The following is a 21,741-nucleotide window of genomic DNA, read 5'->3' as shown; positions in this document are numbered from 1 at the left end:
TGGGGTGAGGCCCATCTGATACCCCAAAAAGCCTTTGAGCACCACCCCCTTAGATGCCCCACTCTCCATCAGACCCGGCAGGAGCTGAGCTCCACAGGGTGGATTTTGAGGTGTGTTTTGTGAGCACTATTCCCAGGTGAGTATCCTTCCCTGGGGGTTCTTCTCTGTCAGGCCAGCTCCTGCGATGTCACCATGGCACCCATCACCCTCCTCCCTGTGGGACCAGCCAGGCAGTGAGGATGTGCTTTGCAAAGTCCTTCACATCCCATCCATTGCAGCTAAACGGGAGCACAGCCACTTGCAGCTCAGAGGCTCCTCATCCCTCCTGCCAGACTCCTTTCCCTCGAGACGCTAATAAAATGCATTTCCTCCAGCCAGTGTCTCACTTAGGGAACCTTCGCCTGGGTGTGATTGAGTGCACTTAATATAGTCGCTCTCATCGTAGAAAGGATTCTGAGCCTCCTATTTGACAGCCTTGATCTTAAAGAAATCCATTAAGAGCAGCTTTATCTCTGGGTTTTGTAACCATTAAATCAGGTTTTATCAAGTTGGTAACACACTTTCAGAGAGACAAGTGGGAGAAACAGGGAATAAACCTCCCAAACTCCCACGCTGGGGCTGCTGGGCTGGATTTGGGTGACATGGAAATAACCAAGAAAGGGTTTGTCTCAGTGGAAAGCCCCACAGCATGATGCTGCCTCACCAGCAGGTTGCAGGAGCCTTTGCTGGATGCTGCCGTGTTGCTTCCATGCGCCTCAATCAGCTTTCAGTTTGGCAGAGGCGCTAAATACTCATTTCAGCTAATAAAGATGCCCGGTAATGTCATATTACAGGGCTGGCGAGCTCCCAGCAAATATTATGGTGAGGCTTTGTTTAATTAGAGGGTTCTCAGGCAGTCGCAATTTCCTCCTCATAATGGGGAAAACAAGCTGGGTTTAAAAGTTTGGGCTGGCGGCAAACCCTGCTGAGGCTCGGGCATCCTGAGAGCTGGTTTCCCCAGGGCCTTCAGCTGCTGCAGGAGCTTTGCCTCCACCTTCTGTGTTGATTTTTCTTTTTTTTACCTTATTCTCTCATTACTAGTTGCCATTTTTTAGTTCCCCATCCCTAGCCTAGGTGCTGGGGGCAGTTGTCCCCGCTCTGCTTATTCCTCTGTTGCCGTTCCAGCAATCCCTTTGCCAAGGCAGTGACACTCCAGTCCCAAAAAGGTGTCATCTACATCTGCTCCAAGAGGGACAATACCCCCAAGAATTACTGAATCCACAGAAAGGGCTTCTCAATCCTTCCTCTCACTGCACACCTCGGTGATCAAACACAAACCAAGATTTTTAGGGTAAATTAATTCTGCCATTACTGTCATTACTGGAATCCAGTTTCTTTCCTGACATGAATGCAAATCAGAAGAGCACACCAAGTTGCATGCCAGGCACGGGTGCTTGAGTTGTCATTAGCAGGGATGACTTCATTAACAAGTGGGAACCCAGGAAGCTGCCCCCACATTTGTCTTGAGTTTGAGAGGCAGCAGCAGCAGCAATTCCAAGGGCCATGGCCACAATGCCAAGCAGCTGGGACACCAGGCATTTGTATTTCCTATGGGGAAAGTTCTATCAACTTTTCTTAATGACAGTTCTGTAGGTTTGGGGCCACAGATGTGTCCTGCAGGGGAGCAGGCAGTACCATTCAAGCACCAGCTCAGCTCGAGTCCCTGTGCTGGCACATCATTCACCACTCGAGCTGCCTGTGCTGCAGGTACAGCACCAGCTCATTCATAAGCCTCAAGACATATCGTTGTGTGAAAATGTAATAAAAATTATTCAGCTAATCTACTTTAATAACCGAACTTCAGGGCCTCTCTGTGCTGCAGACAGTATAATCATTTCTAAAATATGAGCTGTCATTTCCCATCAGTGTGAGGGAGGCAGAGGAACTCGGCACCCGACTTTATCGGGGCCACTAATTCACCAGCCTCAGGCCTGTGGAGAGTGAGGCAGCAGAGCTGGTGGGGCTTTCTTTCCCTCCCAGTCCCACTTACAGTCCCTGCTCTGACCCCCAGGATGCTCCAAGGGATGGGGATGACACAGGGGACCTCCAGGACTCATCTCTACAGGACACGGATGCTGTGGATTTCCACCTCCCCAAAAAGAAAATGCTGCCACACTCTGACAGTTGTGCACAGCAATTTTTATGGATCAAGGATGAGTAAAAAGTATCAAAAATCCTGTAAAACCGCCTTAGTGTGTACAAAACTCACCGTTGAATATAAAATACTTTAAAAATATTCCGCGGAATCAAATCTGCAAACTTTTTAAGTTAAAAAAATATTCAAAGTGCCTAAAATATCATCAAGCGTAACAAAAATACAGATCCTGCAGTCACAAAGTGCCGTAACAAACACATCCACTTGTCTCGATTTGTGTGGATGGAGCCGCGTGGCACCACCAGCACTCACAGCAATGCCTGGGGATCCTGGTGACAGCGACATCCCCCAGCCTGGCAAGGTGACAGCCAGGGGATGGGGGGGTCATGACCATCCTCAGATAGACACAGGCACCCTTGAGGTGGTGCTGATGAAGCTGCTGGGCTGGCACACAGAGGAACCTGCAGCTTTCCAGTGACAGGCAAGCAGCCTCACTGGTACAGGACCTTCACACAAAAGGTCTCCTCGTTCTTGTCCTCATGGTCATTGATGTGGATCAGGATCTCCTCTTCTCCCACAGTCTGGCTCGGGGAAAAGCGCAGGCCAATGGTGTACACCTCCCCTCCGGCCACCTGTGGGAGAGAGGACATGAGGAGGCAGCAGCAGCTGGCCAGGGCCCTTTATGTGCCCACCTTCCCCTGGCCAGGGTGTCCCTCACAGCCAGCACCCACCCAGCATTGCCTGAGGGGCCTGACAAGGGGAGAGTGTTGGCAGCAGGATGTACCTCGAAGGAGTCCTCCTTGAACTGCAGCAGGTCGGGGCGGTTGGTGCATAAGAAGTAGAGCCGGGGTGAGGGGTAGGGGTTGGTGTAGGTGATGCGTTTGTTGCAGCCTTTCCCACCTCCCGCAGGCAGCGAGATCTCAAAGGCCTGTGGGGGCAAGGCGGCACAGATGGCAGGATGGGCAGCAGCAACAACGAGCACTCCCCCAAGCCCACCACAGAGAATTGCCTCCCACACACTGCCCCTCCCCTCCTACACTTCACATCTGCTCTGCCAGCTAGCAGAAAGAACCCACCTTTGATCAAAAGCAGAAACAATTAATTACGAGTGTGAAGAACAAAGGACTGGGAGAGCAGCAGAGACTAGCCAGCTCCTTCCCATTCCCAGGACAAGCTGTGGTGCTCAGATAACTAGATGGACTTCATGACCCTGAACAGCCCCTTCCAGCCCCAACTACTCTGATTCTCTTAACACCCCATAGCACAAGCAGCATGTGGCAGGACAATGGGGCATCGGTGTAAATGCCAATCTGAGCCTTTCCCAGTACCAAGAGGTTCAGGAAAACATTTTTAGAAAGAACACATTAGCCAGGAAATCTAATTTTCTGTCTTTGAGGCAAGCCTCTGCCAGCACAGCGCTAATCGAAAGCAGCATGCTGCAGCTCTAATTTCACAACTGGGAATACTTCCGAGCTGCCGCTCCTCAGCGTGGGGCTGCCTCCAAAACAGCCTAAAAGACATTTTACCAGGGGCTTCAGCGAGATTATTCAAGTACCCCAAGGGCTAAATGTGTGTTTATGGTGGCAAGTGCCAAAAAAAACACAGATGGAAAGAGAGGAAGAAGCAGGAGACAGCCCCAGGTTATTGGCTGAACCGCGACCACTGATTCGGCACCATCACCACGTTTCGGCAGTGGCGAGAGCTGCCGTACCTTGGAGATGAGAGGCTGCCTGCAGGACAGGCAGAGCAGCCAGGAGGACACCAGCTGGTGGGACTCCACATCCACCAGGTTGAGGTAGATGAACTTGCTGCCAGCCCGCCGTGGCCTCACACCAATGTACAGGTCCTGAATGCCATTGGCAGGGAGGAGGAAGGCACCCTTTGGATCCACCTGTGGAACAACACCTGGAGGTACAGCCACCCACAACGGCTAATCACAGCCCTGAAAAGTCCAGCTTGGAACATCAATTAGACCCAATTGCTCTTAAAAACCTGTACCCCTATTCCACCACTATGGAATCCCATACCTCCCAGCTCTAGGAATACTCAGAGACTAATTCATATCAGGAAGGACAAGAGCCGCTCAGGAACACCCAGGGCCTCCCCAGCCCACGGGTTCCCCCACACAGGCTTTGCCTGGGGGAACCTTTGCCTTTCCTTTACAGGACAGCAATGGAGTTTTTCTGCCTTTTATTATTCACATTTCCAATTACGGACGAACGAATTCTAAAGAAATTGTGAGTCTTCAGACAGTCTCATTAACGCAGATAATTTGCCCTCCGGGGTTTCGCGCCAACGATCCTACACATGACAGCTCTAATCAAAAGATAATTATCACAAACGCTTTACGGCTCTCAGTTGTTCACAGTTCCGCGTGGGTTGCCTTTTGCTTTTCAAGGGGGTTTCTCTGGGCTGACCCAGGCCAGCCAGCCCCTAGCCCACCACGGGGGTTACCTCCAGCTCCTGGGGGTGGGAGGTGAAGGCCTGCACCCTCCGCGGGGCCGCGGTGCCACGCAGCAGCAGGGAGAGGCGGGTGAGCTGCCCAGCCGTGCAGGCGACGTCCAGGCGCTGCAGCGAATGCAGGTAGAACTGCCAGATCTGGACAGGTGCTGCCAGCCAGGCGTCCCTGTGCATGGACAGACGGACAGGGCTCGCCACACAACATAAGAGTCAACGTTCCCTACCTTTTTGGGGTCTTCCTACTTACGTATAAATAGCAACAAAGAACTTTTTGATCTGTGGGCTTGGTCCTCCGGCTACTTTGAGGAAGATGTCCTGTGGTTCACCAGGCCCCTGCAGAGACAACAGAGCACTGTCCCAGCAGCTGACCAGCTAATGAGGACTCCAGGGGTATCTTCCCGTTAATGTGGGAACTACCACCAACTCCCTTACGAAAGCAGATGCTTTTGGTATCTTGTTAAACTACGTTATTAAGTTATTACACAGCTTGGCTGAGCTCTTCCAGTATTTTTAATTACAAAAGAGGATACAAATGACTATCACATTCCAGGTCTGTATCTGTAATCAAATTCTGGCAAATTTTCCGCAAGTTTTCTAACAAGCCCTAATCCAATTACCATACTAACGCATTTCCGCAACAGCAATTAGCAACTATCCCTCGTTGCCATTTGCATGGACATGCCCAAGCTTATTTTTCCCTTCCACCCCTTCCTGCTGTGGAGCCAGCCCTGCTCAGGGAGGGAGTGGGATGGTGTAGGGCTGGGCATGGAGCTGCCCAACTACCCCAGCATCCTTCAGCAGGGACAGGCTTTGCTGTGCACCCCAAGGACACACTGTCCCACCAAGCACTGCGAACAGCTGTGGATACCCAAGCAGCAGAAAGGTCTATCCCAGCCCAACAAAAGGCTGCTTTTCCCCAGCGTCTGAATCATCTGGTACTTGCTCAAAAGAACAAGCAAGCGCGGGCTGCTGCATGATGCGATAAGGGGCAACGCTCAGCCTCCCCCGCCAAAACAATGCAGCTCCTTTTAATTGGGAATACAAAGCAATTCCAGCTTCATCGCTGCCACTGTGTCACTGCCACGGGCTGGTACACAGGGATGCTCTCTGTGGTTGCACCCACACTGGCAGCTCTCTGCCAACCCAAACAATCTGCAGAAGGACATGAGGAACAGCGATGCCGAAGTGTAACATACCAAGGATTTGGTTTCACAAATGATATCGGGGTCACTGCAGCGAACGAACATCTCAGGCTGCCCGCCCGGCACCCCAACTGGTGTGCCTGTGGACAAGTGACCAGGGAAACCACCTTCAGCTTTTCCTCTGTCTGTGCATCTCCCCTGCACCCCACACAGCTGCACATAGAACCCTCCATGCTAGACAACCAGCAAAGCGCACAGGTGTGCAGGTGTAGGGAATTCAGGTTGAAGTTAACAGAGAAATATGGACGGAGAGCACACAAGGAGCCCAGAGCCATGAAGGGGTGAGGAAGCAGCAATGTGCTCTCTGGATGCTGCTGTGCACCCAGAAAGGCTCCATGAACTATGGATGATGACTAGCAGGGAAGAGCCCAAGCCCTGCCAGACACGTCACGGACTCACCAGGGAGGGTGTGCCAGGGAGGCAGCCGAATGGTTTTCTTCAGAAATGTGAGCTCTGGGTGGTAGAAGCGGAAGGTCTGGTCCACCACATGGGGCTGTGGCTCCACCTTCACCCGCAGGAGTGCAATGGGCTTCCCCCCGCTCACCTGGAAGGAGACCTGTCCCGAGGGCCAGCAGGAGAGGGATGAGGTTTTCCAGTGATTCTGCTCCTCACACGCAGCCCCTCAAGCAGTGTTTCACTGGGCCCCTAACCTGGATGAGCTTTGCCTGCTTGGCCCCACTCTTCCCAAGGGAGTGAGCGTTCTCACTGGCACCAGTGCCCAGCCCAGCTGGCCCCTGCAGGGTGAAAGAGTGAGTTCCCTCAGGGTGGAGCTTCTCTGTGGCTGCTGCTGCTCCCCATGGCTGTTCCAGCCAGCTCTGCATTGGCAAGCACAGCCGAGGGAAACACGTCGTACCAAGAACGGCTCAAAACAGAAGCCTGTGCCTACCTGTGCTGCAACCACGGCAGGGTCTGCGGAGAAGGTCTGGTACTTGAAGGGGATGTGGACAGTCTCACTGGGGCGAAGGTAGACCTGAGGCTTGAGGTCATCACGGAGATGGAACATATCCTCCTCCACCGGTGTAACACTCTTGGTCAGCTCCTTGAAGTGGCGCCACTCCCTCGGGTCCAGTATGACACTGGGGCAGTGAGCAGCAGAGGTGCTGGTGAGGACTGGGAGGGAGCTAGCACCACCCTAGCATCTCCCCACGCACAAAACGGAGACCCTACCTGAGCTCAGGGTGGTCGACCTCGATGGTCACCGTGTGCTGGACACCATATGGGTTCTTCAGGGCAAACTCGAAGAACTCAGCTGTCCCCAGCACAGCGTGGACAGTGCGGGTGGCTGTGATGGCCTGGCTGAGCATCTGGTAGATGCTCTCTCCCTTGATGTGATCTCTGTAGGCATCAATGATCTGCAGGTCCCAGGCACGCTGCTTTGGCCAGCCCTGCTGAAAGGGAAGGGACCATAAGCCCAGAGACACCACAGGGGCCTGGCTCCATGCTCTCCTACCACCAGCACTCTCGTGCAACCACACCATCACCATGTGCTGCAGACAGTGGGCTGGACATGCCCTCACTGAGGGTCACCCAGGGGCCAGGCTCACTTCTGGCCGGCGATTGCGCAGTGCAGCCTCCAGCTCATTGTCTACATCCACCAGCCTCCGTGCCCACGCCGTCCTCCCACCTGTGAGGAGAGACCACTGTGGCACCAAGGAAGGACCCCCCAGATACTGCAGCCCCCAAGAGCCCCACAATACTGCAGGGCTGGAAAAGGGAGCACCAGAGGAGGCAGCTGACCCACAGCTGGGACTGCAGCAGCAGTGACCCTGCCGACCTCAACCCACAGCGGGGCAGGCCAGGCCCCAGCAGGACTCACCACCAGGAGCCTTCAGGGAGCACAATCTGCCACCTGGGGTGGTGACAGTGCTGTCTAGTACAGTGACAATGCGGGAGTGGGATGCCAGCTGCTCTGGGGTCTCCTCACATGGGTGACCTGCCACAAGCGGAGACAGGAGTAAGAGGAAACCATCCATTTTCACTGTTATAAAATGTACTGTCCATTTTTACCTCCCTGCAGCTCTGTTCAGCCAATTTACACAAGCAGGAGGGAATATCTGGAAACCAATGATGTCCTAAGAGCCCCATGCACTCTCTGGAGCCTGTTCTGTCACACAGTCACCTGCCCAGGGATGGAGCAGCACTGAGAGTACACACCATCCTGAGCCCCTCACCAGCTCCTGCTTTCATTTCTGTGTTCTGCCTCCCACAGCATGGCCACGTGCTGCTGCATCTCCCCCCTCCCACAAACACTGTGCCAAGTGGAGCCACACAAGGCTCTAAACCCACCAGGTATTTGCCCAGCCTACACATCCCATCCCCATCCTTCAGGAAAGGTTACCAAGCTTTGCCATCCTGCTTCTAACAGTATTTTGAAATTGCTTAAAAAAAAGAGGATGGGAAAAACACCAATCAAAGGGCGGCTGCTGCCCTGGCACAGCAGCTCTACTTCTTCCCTCCCTCCCTCTTCTTTGTTGGGGTGTGAGTTAAACCACTCCCTGGGTTGTGGATCTCAGATTCTTTTTCCCAGGAGCTTATCGGCCCTTTGCAGGCAAAGTATGGAAATGACGATTTAAGATATCTTATATGGAGCTAATCTCTCCTCTGAAGATAAGATTTTAAAACCTGGAGTCACTGCACATTTATAGGACACAGAATTAAATACATAAAATAAAAGCAGCCAGCAGGTTCTGGGAAGGATGACGTCCCCACCAGCCTGGGTCTCACTCAGGTACAGCCCTGCACATGCTGCGTGCCCCACCCAAGCCTTTGGGCTGCACGAGCAGTGGGTTCTCACCAACGTTGGCCAGGCAGAGGTGGAGGTGGCCCCTGACAGCCACACGGACACCGAGGGGCCGCAGGGCGCCGTGCCGCAGAGCCTCCCGGCCCATCACCGTCCCATCTGGCTCATACTCAGTCGTGGCCACCTCCAGCTCATGGTAGGTCCTGACAGCAGTCTGGCCCTGGCGCAGCAGGGGCTGGGGACAAGGCAAGGACAGACAAGTGCAATGAGTTACTGGGGAGTCTGGTCCTCAGGGGTCAAGGGGTCTGGGTATGAGTGGCACTGGATGTCCTGGCTCTGCAGGGCTTAGTGCTAGAATACTGCCAGAGTTCCAGGGAAAGGCGAAGTAAGTTAATGCTTTGTCATCACTTTGGAGGAAAAGATAACAAATCCTGTGATAAGGGGCTTGTCAAGCTGACACCAGACTCGGTTATACAGAGGGATTACTGAAGACACAAGGACAACGCAACAGCATCTCAACACAGGACCAGAGGGAGAGCTGGGCTATTCCCTAGCACTCCACACAGGGAGGGGGCCCTTCAGCATTACCAGCCATGGGAAAAGACCTTCAATCTAAACAATACCTCCAGTTTAATGGCAGCAGACCCAACATGGAGCAGGGAGTCTCCATCCCAGACATCAATCTGGAGGCTGTGCTCGGCCAGGTACCGCAGGAACCACCGGTGCTCCCCAGGCCGCAGGAAAGCCGGATCCACCATGTACTTCAGCTGCAAGCCTGGCGGTCCTGCAAGACCCCACACTGTCACAGACATGGCACTTGGCGTGGTGGAAAGCCTCAATGTGCACCTCATGCAACTGACACTCTGTGTTCTACTTCAAACACTGGATGCTTTGAATGTTTTTCATGATATGCAAACCAGCAGAGGTTTGCTATTAATAGACACCAGCCCATCCTTTGGGCCAGAGGCAAGCCCTCATCCACCCACAGAAGAAGAGAAGCAGCCACACAGGGATGCTAAAACCAGAGCTTACTGGTTAGGGTCCCATCCTCATTGACACGGACAAGGAGCTGTGCGGGCACAGCCAGCCCAGTCGCCAGCCCCCCATCTGCGCTGACCAGCTGCAGCCGGGGCGTGGTGACCGGTGGGAAACGGTAGAACTGGAAGGTGAGGAAGACAGTCCTCGGCTGCCGCCCCTCCACGCTGCCCTGGGCATCCCTTGAGAGAGAGAGAAGGGTTTGGGTTAGTTGTGGCACAGCACTGCCACTCTGTCATGAGCTCCTCGTGCATTTGGCACATGCCAAGAGGCAGAAGAACAAGACAAGATTGGCAGCACCACAAGTATTTGGACTTTCCTGAAGACAGCGGCCATACGGTTTGCCTTAACTTTCCAAAAAGCTTTGTAATTCCAGCTGTCTCCTGCCATATGCTGTGATGGAGGCGCCCAGCAAAGGCAGCATGTTACCTTCCCACAGCACGCTGCCAGCCATGGAAAAAACAGAAGCAGGGCCTTATCCAGCCAAAGCCACCCCTTGGGTGCCAAATTTGCCAACTCCATTTGCATTTCTGCAGAAACCCTGCATTAATGAGCTCTGACATCACATTGTGGCTCATGGATCCAATTTAAAAAAACTGGATTATGACTTAAAAGTACCCAGGAAGCACAAAAGAACGTCTCCTGCCCAAGCAGGGAAGAGGATTGGGGCAATTTGGAAAGGAAGGCTTTGGGATCTGCCCACACAAGACCACGAGCTGCCATCCCACCTGCCAAAAGCCAGAAACTGCAGGACTATTTCATTGCCTTGCAGAGGGTCAGCTTCCTCCAGCCGCAGGTTGAAAGTGCCCAGCTCCACTGGCTCTGAGATTTCCACTGGCTCCTGGTTGCGGTCCAGGATATCTGGAAAGCCGGCAGCGTGCAGGCGTGCCAGTGCACCACGAGAGAGGGACACATGGGAACTGATGGAGAAATAGGGGTGAGCTCCGCAAAGGAGCCCACAGGGACCCTGGCAGGCCAGGTGATGGGGCCACAGGAGCCTGGGGAGGGGCAGCCGAGCATCACCTGCATGCCTGCAGCCCCACAGCAGCCATGGGCAGCTGCAGAGGGGTGAAGGGCAGTGCCCGCAGCTGATCACTGGCACAGGGTTCTGCATCTGGTGAGCCCAGGTTGGCCTCCAGGTGGGTGATGCCCCCATCCTGCTGCTGGGTCTGGCCTGTGCCCTGTGGCGAGGCCACAAGCTGGGACACCAAGAGCTGGTGAGAGAGAGTGGTGAGCGTGAGCACCCACAGCCCCAGCGCAGCTCCCTGAGGCAGCCCTTGTGGCAAGCTGAGCCAGCAGCCCCTCTGTGCTAAAGGAGCACAGCCACCATGTGCTCCAGTGTTGTCATTCCACCAAGAAGTGGTACAACTTGGCCACACAAGGGTTTACACCTCCACTGCCATTTCCCTGCTGCTCGCTCCCTGGCAAGAGGAGGAATGAGCACATGCAGCAGGAAGATCAAACTGCTTAATGCAGCCTTATGAGGCATTTCATTTCATCAAAAATATTTGCGTGCATTGATTCCTGCATCAAGATATAAAACAGCATAAAGAAGGCTCTCAGTATTCATAGTTCTCCTTAAATCCTGGGAGCTCTGCACGAACAAACCGTGTGTCACTGTCAGCACATACCGGGGACAACAGCACCCAGCAAATCTGGGCTGTCAAAAACCAGAGCTGCCCTCACTCCTGTGGTGTGAAAAGAGCACAGGGAACCTCCTCCAGCACATCACAGGCAGGAGCTGCCTGGAGGAGGTGGAGTTGAGGACACTTGGTGCCTCTTGGCTGCAGCAGACAGGAAAACAGGCAGGGAATGGGTCCAGAAGCACATCCTACATGAGGGCCATCCCCCCTGGGGAATGCTGCTGCCCACCACCCACATCCACTGGTGCATGTGGCACTTACCCTTGGTCCCTGTGGGGAGACTGGCACTCGCCGTGGGGTTGGCACTCCTGTGGAGAGGGACAGGAGAGATGCTGTAGAGGAGCCAAAACCCTCAGGCCCCATAACTGCAGCTGCACCCACTGCCACCAAACCTGCCCTGTCCTCCCACCAGCCCTTTTCAACTTTAGGGATGAAGGCAGCACAGTGAAGCAGCTTACCATCACCCAAACACTTCTTTTGACTTATTTCCCAATAAGACTGCTGCTTGGGGGTTAACACAGCACATCTCCAGATCCATCCTTTATTTTGCCGTGAATCAGGCTAACTCTGCCACAAACAGCAGCTCCCCCATCCCCCGACAGCGCCGTGGTGCCCCACGGCCACACGGTGCTGCCTAAGTGGGATGCTTAATGAGACGTGAAAGTTTTAGGATACTTAAGGTTTTCATCGCTTCGCTGTTATTTTTTGTCACTCCCTTCATCTGCTGGAGCATTTGTGCCCCGAAACGGTGGGAGCTTTATCGTGTTTATATTCGGCTGCTCTCTCGCGCCGGCACAGCTGAGCTCACTGTGCCGTGGAGCCGCGGGTCCTTCACAGCAGAGCAGGGGCACAGATGTTCCATATCTGCGTCCACGTGATGCTGAGACCTTAATTTGTTTTCCCCCACCACATATATCCCAGCTATTCCATGCTGGCTGCTGTGTAAAGGAAACCACCCCGTTTTCCCTCATGCCTAAAATACTGTTTCTATCCAGTTAGAACGGCTTTGGCTGATGGACAGATACAGCAGCAACACCAGCATCTGAGCTGACAGAAGAAGCTCTTGGCCTCCCCTGGGCCAGGCAGCAGCACGTTTCTCAACAGAGCTCTATAAAAAGTTAACCCAATAGTCTCTTCAGCACGCTGGGACACAGGGGGGGACAGCTCTGGGACCATCATTTTACTTGCAAGCTCTCCCTGGTGCCATAAGCCCCCTGGAGCTGGGAAACACAAGGGAGTTTGTCCCTGAAAATCACCTTGATGAATATCTCCCTTAAGGAGGGACACAGCCCACAGCCCAGCACACTCTCCCAAGCTGAAGCACTCCAGACCAGCATTAGGTTGGAAGCTCAGCATCAGCACCTGCTTCCCTCTCCCCTCACCACACTACAACTCTATCAACATCCCAGCCACCTACAGCTGAAAGACACCAAGAAAAACTTTTCAAGCAGCACCAGTCATGATGCAGCCTGTTCTGCAGGGAGATAAACCACACATACTCCAACATCACCAGATCCCTTCATCTCCCCCTAAAGCTTTCCTCTCCAAAGCCCCTCCCAGCAGCAATCCTGGCTCTCACCAGTAGAAACACAGGATTTATCACAGCAAAGCCATGGTGCCACTGCCATCTCGTGGAAGGCACCGCAGCACTGGAGCCAGCATGGAACAGCTACCCACTGTAATGGGCATTGCCTGGCCTGTGAGCTAGCACCAAGTGGCTCATCAGAGAGCTGGGGAGATATGACACACACTGAAACACTGCCTGGTGTCCGAGGCATCACCCCAAGACACAGCTGGGACCTCAGCAGGAGCAGCACTGCAAAGAAAGGGGAGTTTGCTTCTCAACAATCACAAAAGGAGGATGAGGCCAAAGAGGATTTTTAGGAGCACAGTGCATGGACACCACCTCATGCCCAAACCCAAGCTCACAGCACTTTTCCTTCCATCTGGGGTGCTGGAACCCCAAACACATAGCCCCCCAAACTATCAACAGATGCACCTGTGCACAGGCACAGATGCTGCCTGCTCTTCCCCAGCCAGGAACCAGCACGTCCTGCACACATCAACCCAACCCAGACTGCTGTCACACTCCCTCAGTGGTGACACAACCAGATTACTTTTCTCCAGCCTACAACTGTGAGAAATCCACCCTGTGTCTCTCCACCTGGAGAGACTCTGAGTCCAGAGAGAGGAGCAGCAGCACCTGCAGCAAGAATGTCCTGCTGGTGTGGCCACTGCACCCAGTAACCCAGAATGGGAGCGGGCTGGGGCAGCGCTGGCAATCCCTGAGGATTTTGCACATGGCTCAGCAGTACTATCACATGGGAATGCTGCAAGTTAAAAAGTAAGAGCTGAATTCAACTTGACAAAAACTTGCTTCACTCCAGTAATTCATAACTAGCTCGCTGAGAACTCACTGAAGTCTTGTTTTCTCTCCCGAGCAGACACCAGTGCCACACTCTATATTTTAAATGTCAGCGATCTGGAAAACACTCACTCAGCGATGGCGTAGGAGGCTGCTTCGACTCGTCCCTGTCTTTACATAGGATCTCCGCAGCAGTTACAAGATGTTCTTCCGAATCAGTGGAAACATGGAATTGGACAGTCCCAGACTCCACGTGCTTCCCCTGAAGTTGGCAACGAAAATGCTTTCAGACAGCGTGTTACACGCAGCCTCCCTCGTGCCTCCGACAGCAGCTCCCTGGCCCTGGTGCCAGAGGCAAAGCAGCCAGCACACCCTTACCTGCCGGGAGTTCGGTGGGGTCCTGTAGACCAAGGCTTGGCAGGGGCCACGGCAGGCACCACCACGCAGGGGCAGGACCACGTCCGTGTCACCAGTGCCCAGGGCAGGGCTCCAGACAGCCCAGCGCACCGAGCGCATGTCGGCCACCTCACTGCGGGCACTGCCGGACACAGCCTGCGGGGTTGGGGAGCACAGTGAGCACCAGGCAGCCCCACCTCACTGCCAGGACCCAGGAATGGGTGCTGCCAGACAGGAACTGGCTCTCATCCCCCACCGTGCCTCCTTACACCTGGCTCTGCCATCACAGAAGCCACTGCTCTTCATCCTGTTTTGGAGATATTTTACTTTCCAGGACTTTATGCCTCTGTAACCCCTCCCACCCCTCCCCCAAGCAGCTGCACAAAGGGATATGTGTTAGACCCCCATCCCTGGCAGAGGGGAAAGGTTTCCACTTACCCAGCACATCCACAGCCTCCCTCAAACCAAAGGAGAGGCACAGAAACAAGAGAGGGCTCTGCCAGTACCCTACCATCCCCCTCACAGCTAATTATGGCACTGAGGACAAGGACAAGGTGATCAGCTTTGCAAGCAGCTTTGGGATTAACCACTCTGCCTCAGGGTTGCACCACAGGGACTGGCTCCACCATTGTCCCAGACAGCTCTCCACAGAGACAAACAGATCTGCCTCTGGAACCCCAAATCTCCCTGGGACCTTGGGGCTTCAGCTTCCCTAGAGCACAGCTCAGTGTCTCCCTTCTCAGCACAAATCCCTCTGGTCTGGCACACACATCCTGTGGGATGGGAATGAGAAATGCCCATTTCCTCTACTTTGGCTCTGGGCAGCTTAACAAGACATATTTGCTACATTTTCAATGAACATCTTAGAGGGACGATTAAAGCCTCCTAACAAACACTTGGCCATCGATTCAGCCAGCCAGGAGCTGATGGCTCCAACAGCACGAGGTCTCTGGAGGACATACACAGTACTCACTGAGCTGGGTTTAACCTGCGGAAAGGTTAAACTAAGATGTCAGTAGACGATCAGCAATTAGGTGAGAGTATATTTACTGCAGAGACCACCCTCAGAGATTTCTCCTGTCTTTACAGTTTGAGAACATCAGGCTGAAGCACTCAGAAAAACCTCAGCATTCAGGGCAAAAACAAACAAACAAAAAAAAATAAAGGAGCAGGACGGGTTATCCTCTTTTCAGCATAAATGCCAAATTCCAAAGAAAAGCCTTTTCAACATTACAAAAAAAGCTGAAATTTTCCAAATTAGCTTGCCAGAACGCTATGGAAATGCTGCAGGCTACATTCCTCCACCTACAAATAAACAGTGGAGAACTGCAACCACATGTAATTAAAATAATTCACCAAGTCATGCAGGTTGTTTGTGCAGTGCTGTGGAAGGCACCCGTACACTTTGCAGGGCCCTGCATTACACAGCACAGCCATGCAACAAGGAGCTACTGCAACTTGGAGGAGCAGGATGGTGAAACAGGGGCAGAGGAAGGAGTTCCTCAGCAGGGCTCACTCCTCCAGAATGGAGCCCTGTTCCTTCACAGGCACAGAGAAAAGGCATGCACACTCTCAGCCTTACCTTCCCACCAGCTCTCCCCGTGCTGCAGAAGACATATTCCAGCTGGAAGCAGACCCTGAATGCTGGGTGAGGGACCATTTCACTCAGCTGGATGCGGCTCCTCAGCACCAGGGCTTGACTTGCATCCCTGTGTGGGACAGAAAAGAGGCTGTGGGAGGCACCTGAGGCAGGAGGGAAGCAGCACCGGCAGCAGAGAGGCTCCCCCTTACCTGGCTCCAGAGCTAGGCACCCCCTGGCAGCCACCTGGTGACAATTCCATGTCTGGCACCAGCACAGCGACCTGGGGAGCCTGGACAAAGCGCAGGCCATTGTGGACACCAACGTGCAGCCGTCGCTCCCGAACCACCACCTCCTCACCATCCGGAGCACCGTTAGCCTGTGACAGGAATGTTTTCCATCCTGGGCAGCACTCCCTGTGCTGACCACAGCCAGGAGAATTCAGGCAACCCTTCAGAAACTCAAAAAGCAGACCTATTCCCCCAGCAGATGATAGATATTAAAATCTTTTGTCTTTATGGCAGAGTTTGTTATGTGCAAATCTGGAAAGGTCAGACCTGGCCAGTGGCTGCCACTCCAAAGAGACGGACTCAATACACACTGCATGTCATCTCTGCATTTCCCATAGCAAAGCAAACCCAAATTCTGCTTATGAGCATCTGGATGTTCAAAACAGAGCCCACACAGAGCACACACATACTAATCCAATAGGGAAACAATCTAAAGGTTTCCACTGCAAAAAAAAAATATCGGAGATTCCAAGAGAAACAAATACATGAATATCACTTACCTGACATTTTTCACCCCACCCCTAATTCCAGACACTAAAATTATAGCTCTACACTGTGTCTTCCCCTGCCCCAACCATATTGGCAGTACCTAGAATCATGGAATCACTAAATGGTTGAGTTGGAAGGGACCTTAAGCATTATCTTATTCCACTCCCAACCATGGGACACCTTCTACTACAGCAGGTTGCTCCAAGTCCTGTCCGACCTGGCCTTGGACACTTCCAGGGATGGGACGGCCACAGTTTCTCTGGGCAACCTGTGCCAGGGTTTCACCGCCCTCACAGCACCCTACTTACCTGGAGTAAACGATCACTGTTCAATAAATTCAGCAGTTCCTCCTCAAACTCCTCCAGAGAAGGGTACAACTGGATGGAAAGCCCCTCCAGATAGCAGGTGACCGTCTTCATCAGCCGGGGCTTCTGCAAGCAGTCACCTGAAAGACAAGGTGGTGGCCATAGGTTTCCCAAGCAAACAGAAAGCCACCACTGCTGTGCTGGGGTTCCCTTCAGTGCCAGCAGTGGCTCTGCCCACTCAGTTTCTGAGCATGGGCCTGAACACCTGCATGGACTCAACTGCTTTTAAGACCTTGCTCAGCTTCAGTATCAACAGTTACTGCCCCAAAGCCATCAGCAATAGGTTTTCCAGGCAGGAAGTTGAAGAATAATTCAGCTGCAGAACTCTGAGGAATTTTTTACTCTCTGAATGTTCAGCTCACGTATTTTAATTGCAGAGGCTCAAAGGGCAATGTGCCATAGGGAGACATTAACAAAAGCCAAGTGGGTAAGAGCTCATCCCCCCAAACCTGCCAGGCCCTAGCGATGCTGAACCCACCTCTCAGTAGTTTAAACAAGCTGCAAAAGCTGTTTCGAAGATTCTGCTGAACGACTGTAATTAAACCAACCATCACTTATCCCTAGCAGCTTCCCAGGAGCAAAGCAATTAACAGACAGGGAACTGACTGAGCCATTTTGATGGATTCTAGACTGAGCTCTGAGCATGAGGGCTTTGACCCCGTGCAGGGGGAGATGCTCTTGACAAGGGGAGACACTGCAGAGAAACCACTGTTTCCCATCCCAGTCCCCTGCCTGCCCTGCCCACAGCCTCCCAGGGGCTCACTGCCTTAAAGCAGGACCAGCACAGGCAGAGGGAAAGAGAAAGAGCCCTTACCTGTGTCTCCATGTGCTGGCAGCAAGCCAGGAACAGTCTGCATCCCAGATATCAGCAGGTTTTCAGGAAGGAGGTGAAATACCGCCTCCAGGGGCTGGTGGGACTTCAGGGCATACTGCAGGTGGCTCTTCTCCATCACTGTCATGTATTTGTTCTCTGAAGAAAAGAAAACATCCCAAAATGACCAAAACTGGGGAGACAGCTTCAGAACCCCAATGTTGAATGAATCATTATCTGTGAATACATATGCTAGGACCAAAAGAAAACCTGTGTTTGCTCAGCCAGGCCATTCCCAGCTGGCAATAAGGCACATCCACTGAGCAGTACCAGGGCACAGACCATGTCTCACACCAAGCAGACACATACAACACACATTTGGGTAACAAAAGCCACCAAGAAAGGACTGAGAAGCCATGTCTGGTTGCTGCTTACTTTCCACAGGGTTCTGGAAGTGTGGGTGCAGTAGGGCACGTGGTGTCCCATGGTACAGCTTCAGCCTGAAAGCAAAGAGCACATGTGCAGCAGTCAGTAAATTCACCCTGAAGCCCATCTCCATCTTCCATTACATCTCCATCTTACACAAAGCTCCTGCTCAGCAGCAAAACCCACCCAACCCACTCTGAAAAAGCCCGGTCCTTTAGGGAAGGGACAGGCATCCCTTCCAAATCCATCGCTGCTTCCCCAGAGTGAAGAATTCTGGGTTTCTACATGCTGGCTCTGTTTCTGCAGCCCCAGGACCACCCTTTCCCCTATCCCCCAAAGCAGCTGTGTATGTTGCCACCTCAATTCCCAGTGTGACCTGTCACACAGCACCAGGGGAACCTACGCTCTGTCCTCAGTGGCTGGGTCTGTCACCTCTGATCCGCCGTGGAAGAGGTGGATGATTCCAAAGCCACAGGAAAGATGCTGAGAGTCCCCATCCCTTTTCCCAGCCGTCATTACCACTTCTACGACAACAGCAATGCTGGGGTGGCTCAAGGAGGTGTGGAAATAAACGACCTGGGACAGCAAAGAAGAGAGATGGGCTATTTCAGAGCTGGCAACAGCAGCTGCACACAGAGCAATGCCTGTTGTGCTGGGACATTCAGTTGCACAACCAGAACATCCATGAAAACTTCTAGACAGAAGCTAATGGCAAAATATTTCCAGCACTGCTACAAAATCTCAGCTCTTAAGTCTCAAGCATCATCTTTTCTTTTGTTGCCAGCACCTGTTTTACACAATAACTTGCAGGCTGCAGACCCCAAATGAGCAGGGAGTCAATGCATCCCAGACCTACAGCATTAGAGCAGGAAAAAGAATCTGGAAACCTTCCTGCAGTGGGGAGGGACATGAGAGTAGCCTGAACCTAAGGGCAGGAGGGGACAGAAAACAGGTCACCTCCCCAAGACAGAATTTAAGCTAGGTTAATCTTTCTATTAAAAACTCATTACCGCAGTGTTTCAGGGAAAACGTTTACTGCAATATGGGCTGTCAGGAAGGAATAACAGAGAGAGACATTCTCACGTCAACCTCGGGACATAAATCGTTATTCCATTAGCCTTTATTGCAAGATGCTGGATTAACGACCTGACTGCTGTGGCAGAGCAAGGCTCACCCTGCAAAGGCACAGGGAGCCCTGAGAGGGGATCCCCTGTGCCACTGAGCTGGAGGGCCCCTCCTGAATGCACGCAGCTGTTTCTGTCTGCATTCCTCTCCCCTAGACCCTGAGGACAAAACCCACCACACAAGCAGACTCTGATCCCTGTCCTCACACCTTCCTGCTCTGGTGAGGCTGGCAAGCAAGCACACAGCACACACAGGCAGAGGAGCAGTGACTTTCCTCCTTCCCTTGCCTGTCACAAATCAACTCCAGCTTCACCTGAACTGTTCCTAACAATGAGCTGCTGACTTTCCTGCAGCTGGAAGATCCCACCCCACATGCAGATCACCCCTCCTCTGGTAGACCCTGAGTCCTGCAGCTGCAGGGATGGGCCACGCAATTCAGCCACCACAGAGAGGCTGCAACACAGTCCCCCAACACTCCTGCCAACTGTTCCCAACCGCATGGCAAACACCCAGGAAGCCTGCAGACAGTGGGAATGTTTTTGGAAAGGCAGCTCCTCCCAGCATTCAGCTCTCTCTGCAGCACTCTCTGCCCTAGTTTTAATCCATCCCTCTTCAAAACAAGCCGGGGTGGGACGGGACTGAAACACTTGGGAGAGAAATGCACACATCAATGCCCCTCAATGTCACCATTGATGTAAAGGAAGGAAGAGTACAGGGCCCAGATGTGCTTCACTTCACCTGCAGCACTGAGGAGGTGGAAACAGGAGCTATGAATTGGAAAACATGGGTGATGCCACGGGGCAGCAGGATGTCCCCATTAAGGCACACCCTGGTTTGCTAATAACAGCAGTGGATGGAAGTATGGCTTTGGGAGAGTTTAGCTCCCAGACAAGGAGAGAGAAGCCCTGTGCAGGAGGGTGGGCAGCTGCTCCTTCCCTTCCCTTTCACTCGTAGGGAAACACTGCTCTCTTGTGGGGAAACACTGCTCTCTGCCGCCAGCTCCGAACACGACAGGTGGCACAAGGTGGCACAAGGTGGCACATCGCTGCTCCCACGGTGGCACCAACCTCAGGGGAAACCCAGCACCCCAGCTTCCCCAATAAACCATATATCAAGCTTAATAAATGTGCGGGATGCACCCTGAACAAAAGGTCAAGGGAACACTGGGCTGGAGAAGAGTTTAGTTCTGTGTTTTCCCAGACCCTTGTCAGCCCTCACCTCATTGAACGTTGCCCTGGCTGAGCGAGGTGGGGCAGCACGGGCAGCTCGCCAGCTGCTCCTCCACGTCCTCCCAAAGAAGTGGTGGTAGGTGGTGTCAAAAAGGGACAGGCGCAGCTGGTACTCGGCTCCCTGCAAGGCACAACACACCAGCTTTGGGGACGCTCAGGGACAGGCCAGCCCTCCGTCCCCAAAGCTCAGAACACACTTTGGTAAGAGATATAATTCCTGTTTTCTAAGGGATGCCCGAATGAGGCACATGGCCACAGACAGCTTCATGCATTGCTACAGAACCTGCCTCCAAGCCAGAGCCAACAAAGCAAAGGAAAAGTGGGAAAATTAGGGATTAAGCATAGAATAAAGAGGTAATTGATGTTAAAGCGCTATCCAGAAAATCCAATTTAAATATAGTTACCTAAACTAACAAAAAAATAAATGAAAAATTAATTAAATGCTAACTCAAATTTACAGGTAATAAGACATGGGATTGAAATAACTTTGTGCTTCTGGGAGATTTCCAGTTAGTTCCCACCTTGTTTTAAAAGCTCAAGCCCACAGACAGGAATGCTGAAAGGGGCTTAGAAACAGGACAGATTTTGTACATGCACAGAAAGTGACAGAATAAGGAGGAGGGGAGGCTAAACTGAAAGAGGAGCAATTTAGGTTTGATCTTAGGGAGAAATTCTTCCTTGTTATGGTGGTGAGGCATCGCCACAGGTCATCCAGAGAAGCTGCAGCTGCTCCATCCCTGGGAAGTGTTCAGAGCCAGTAGGCTGGAAACGGCAACCGGGTTCAGTGGAAGGCAGCCCTGCCCATGGCAGGAGGATGGAAGGATGATCTGTAAGGTCTCTCCAAACATATACCTACTTCATGATTCTATGAACAGTGACACTCAGCAGAAACAACAGGCGCAGCAAGGCATTGCCGGGGTCCCCTCGCCCCTACCTGGCAGAGGGCAGCGCCGTGCAGGTACCTGAGGACGCAGCGGAAGGCGGTGGAGCGGGGCGGGGGCCGGGCCCGGGCCCGCTGCGGGTGCGGCGGCAGCGGCAGGTGCTGCCGGAACACCCGCTCCCACTCGCCCATCGCCTGCCGGGGCCAGCTAGGGCGGGCGCGGGGCTGGAACACCGGGGGACACGGACCCTGCGGGAACACGGCCACACGGACCCCGCACGGTCAGCACGCACAGCCCCCCGCAACAACCACACGTGGGTGGGGACGGCCGCTGCCCACGCCCGGCCCGTCCCGTCCCGCACCCGCCGGGGGATGCACAGGGGTACAGCCAGGGCAGGGCCGGCCCGAGGTCGCCGGCCCACCCACCCACGGGATCCCGGTGTGTGGGAGCGGGAGCGGGACTGGAACCGGCCCCATCCCTGAGCGCCCGCGGACCCCCCCTCCCCGCTCACTCACCGCGCCCCGACGCCATCTTCTCGGGCCCACCCAACCGCGCGCCGGCCCGAGGGGGG

General features: G+C 53.4%; 1 protein-coding gene across 1 annotated transcript; it reads right to left on the bottom strand.

Annotated features, from left to right (window-relative positions):
- Positions 1 to 2,229: 2,229 nt before the first annotated feature.
- Positions 2,230 to 21,361, bottom strand: NPHP4 (nephrocystin 4; the record flags this gene model as incomplete). Its single annotated transcript, XM_083876985.1, has 28 exons — positions 2,230 to 2,766; positions 2,919 to 3,062; positions 3,846 to 4,025; positions 4,589 to 4,760; positions 4,842 to 4,927; positions 5,791 to 5,876; positions 6,196 to 6,352; positions 6,447 to 6,530; positions 6,683 to 6,872; positions 6,964 to 7,184; positions 7,341 to 7,420; positions 7,613 to 7,729; positions 8,591 to 8,771; positions 9,160 to 9,320; positions 9,569 to 9,753; positions 10,300 to 10,491; positions 10,595 to 10,785; positions 11,476 to 11,522; positions 13,712 to 13,841; positions 13,958 to 14,131; positions 15,558 to 15,684; positions 15,767 to 15,933; positions 16,642 to 16,778; positions 17,513 to 17,668; positions 17,945 to 18,009; positions 18,339 to 18,511; positions 20,279 to 20,410; positions 21,224 to 21,361. The coding sequence occupies 28 exons, from the start codon at positions 21,359 to 21,361 to the stop codon at positions 2,626 to 2,628; spliced, it is 4,014 nt and encodes a 1,337-aa protein (XP_083733111.1). The 3' UTR covers positions 2,230 to 2,625.
- Positions 21,362 to 21,741: the final 380 nt, after the last annotated feature.

Source organism: Zosterops lateralis (genome assembly GCF_965231275.1).
Source record: "Zosterops lateralis genome assembly, chromosome: 22".
NCBI lineage: Eukaryota > Metazoa > Chordata > Aves > Passeriformes > Zosteropidae > Zosterops > Zosterops lateralis.
Note: the sequence above shows the minus strand (reverse complement) of the source record. Positions and strands in the feature narration are given on the sequence as shown.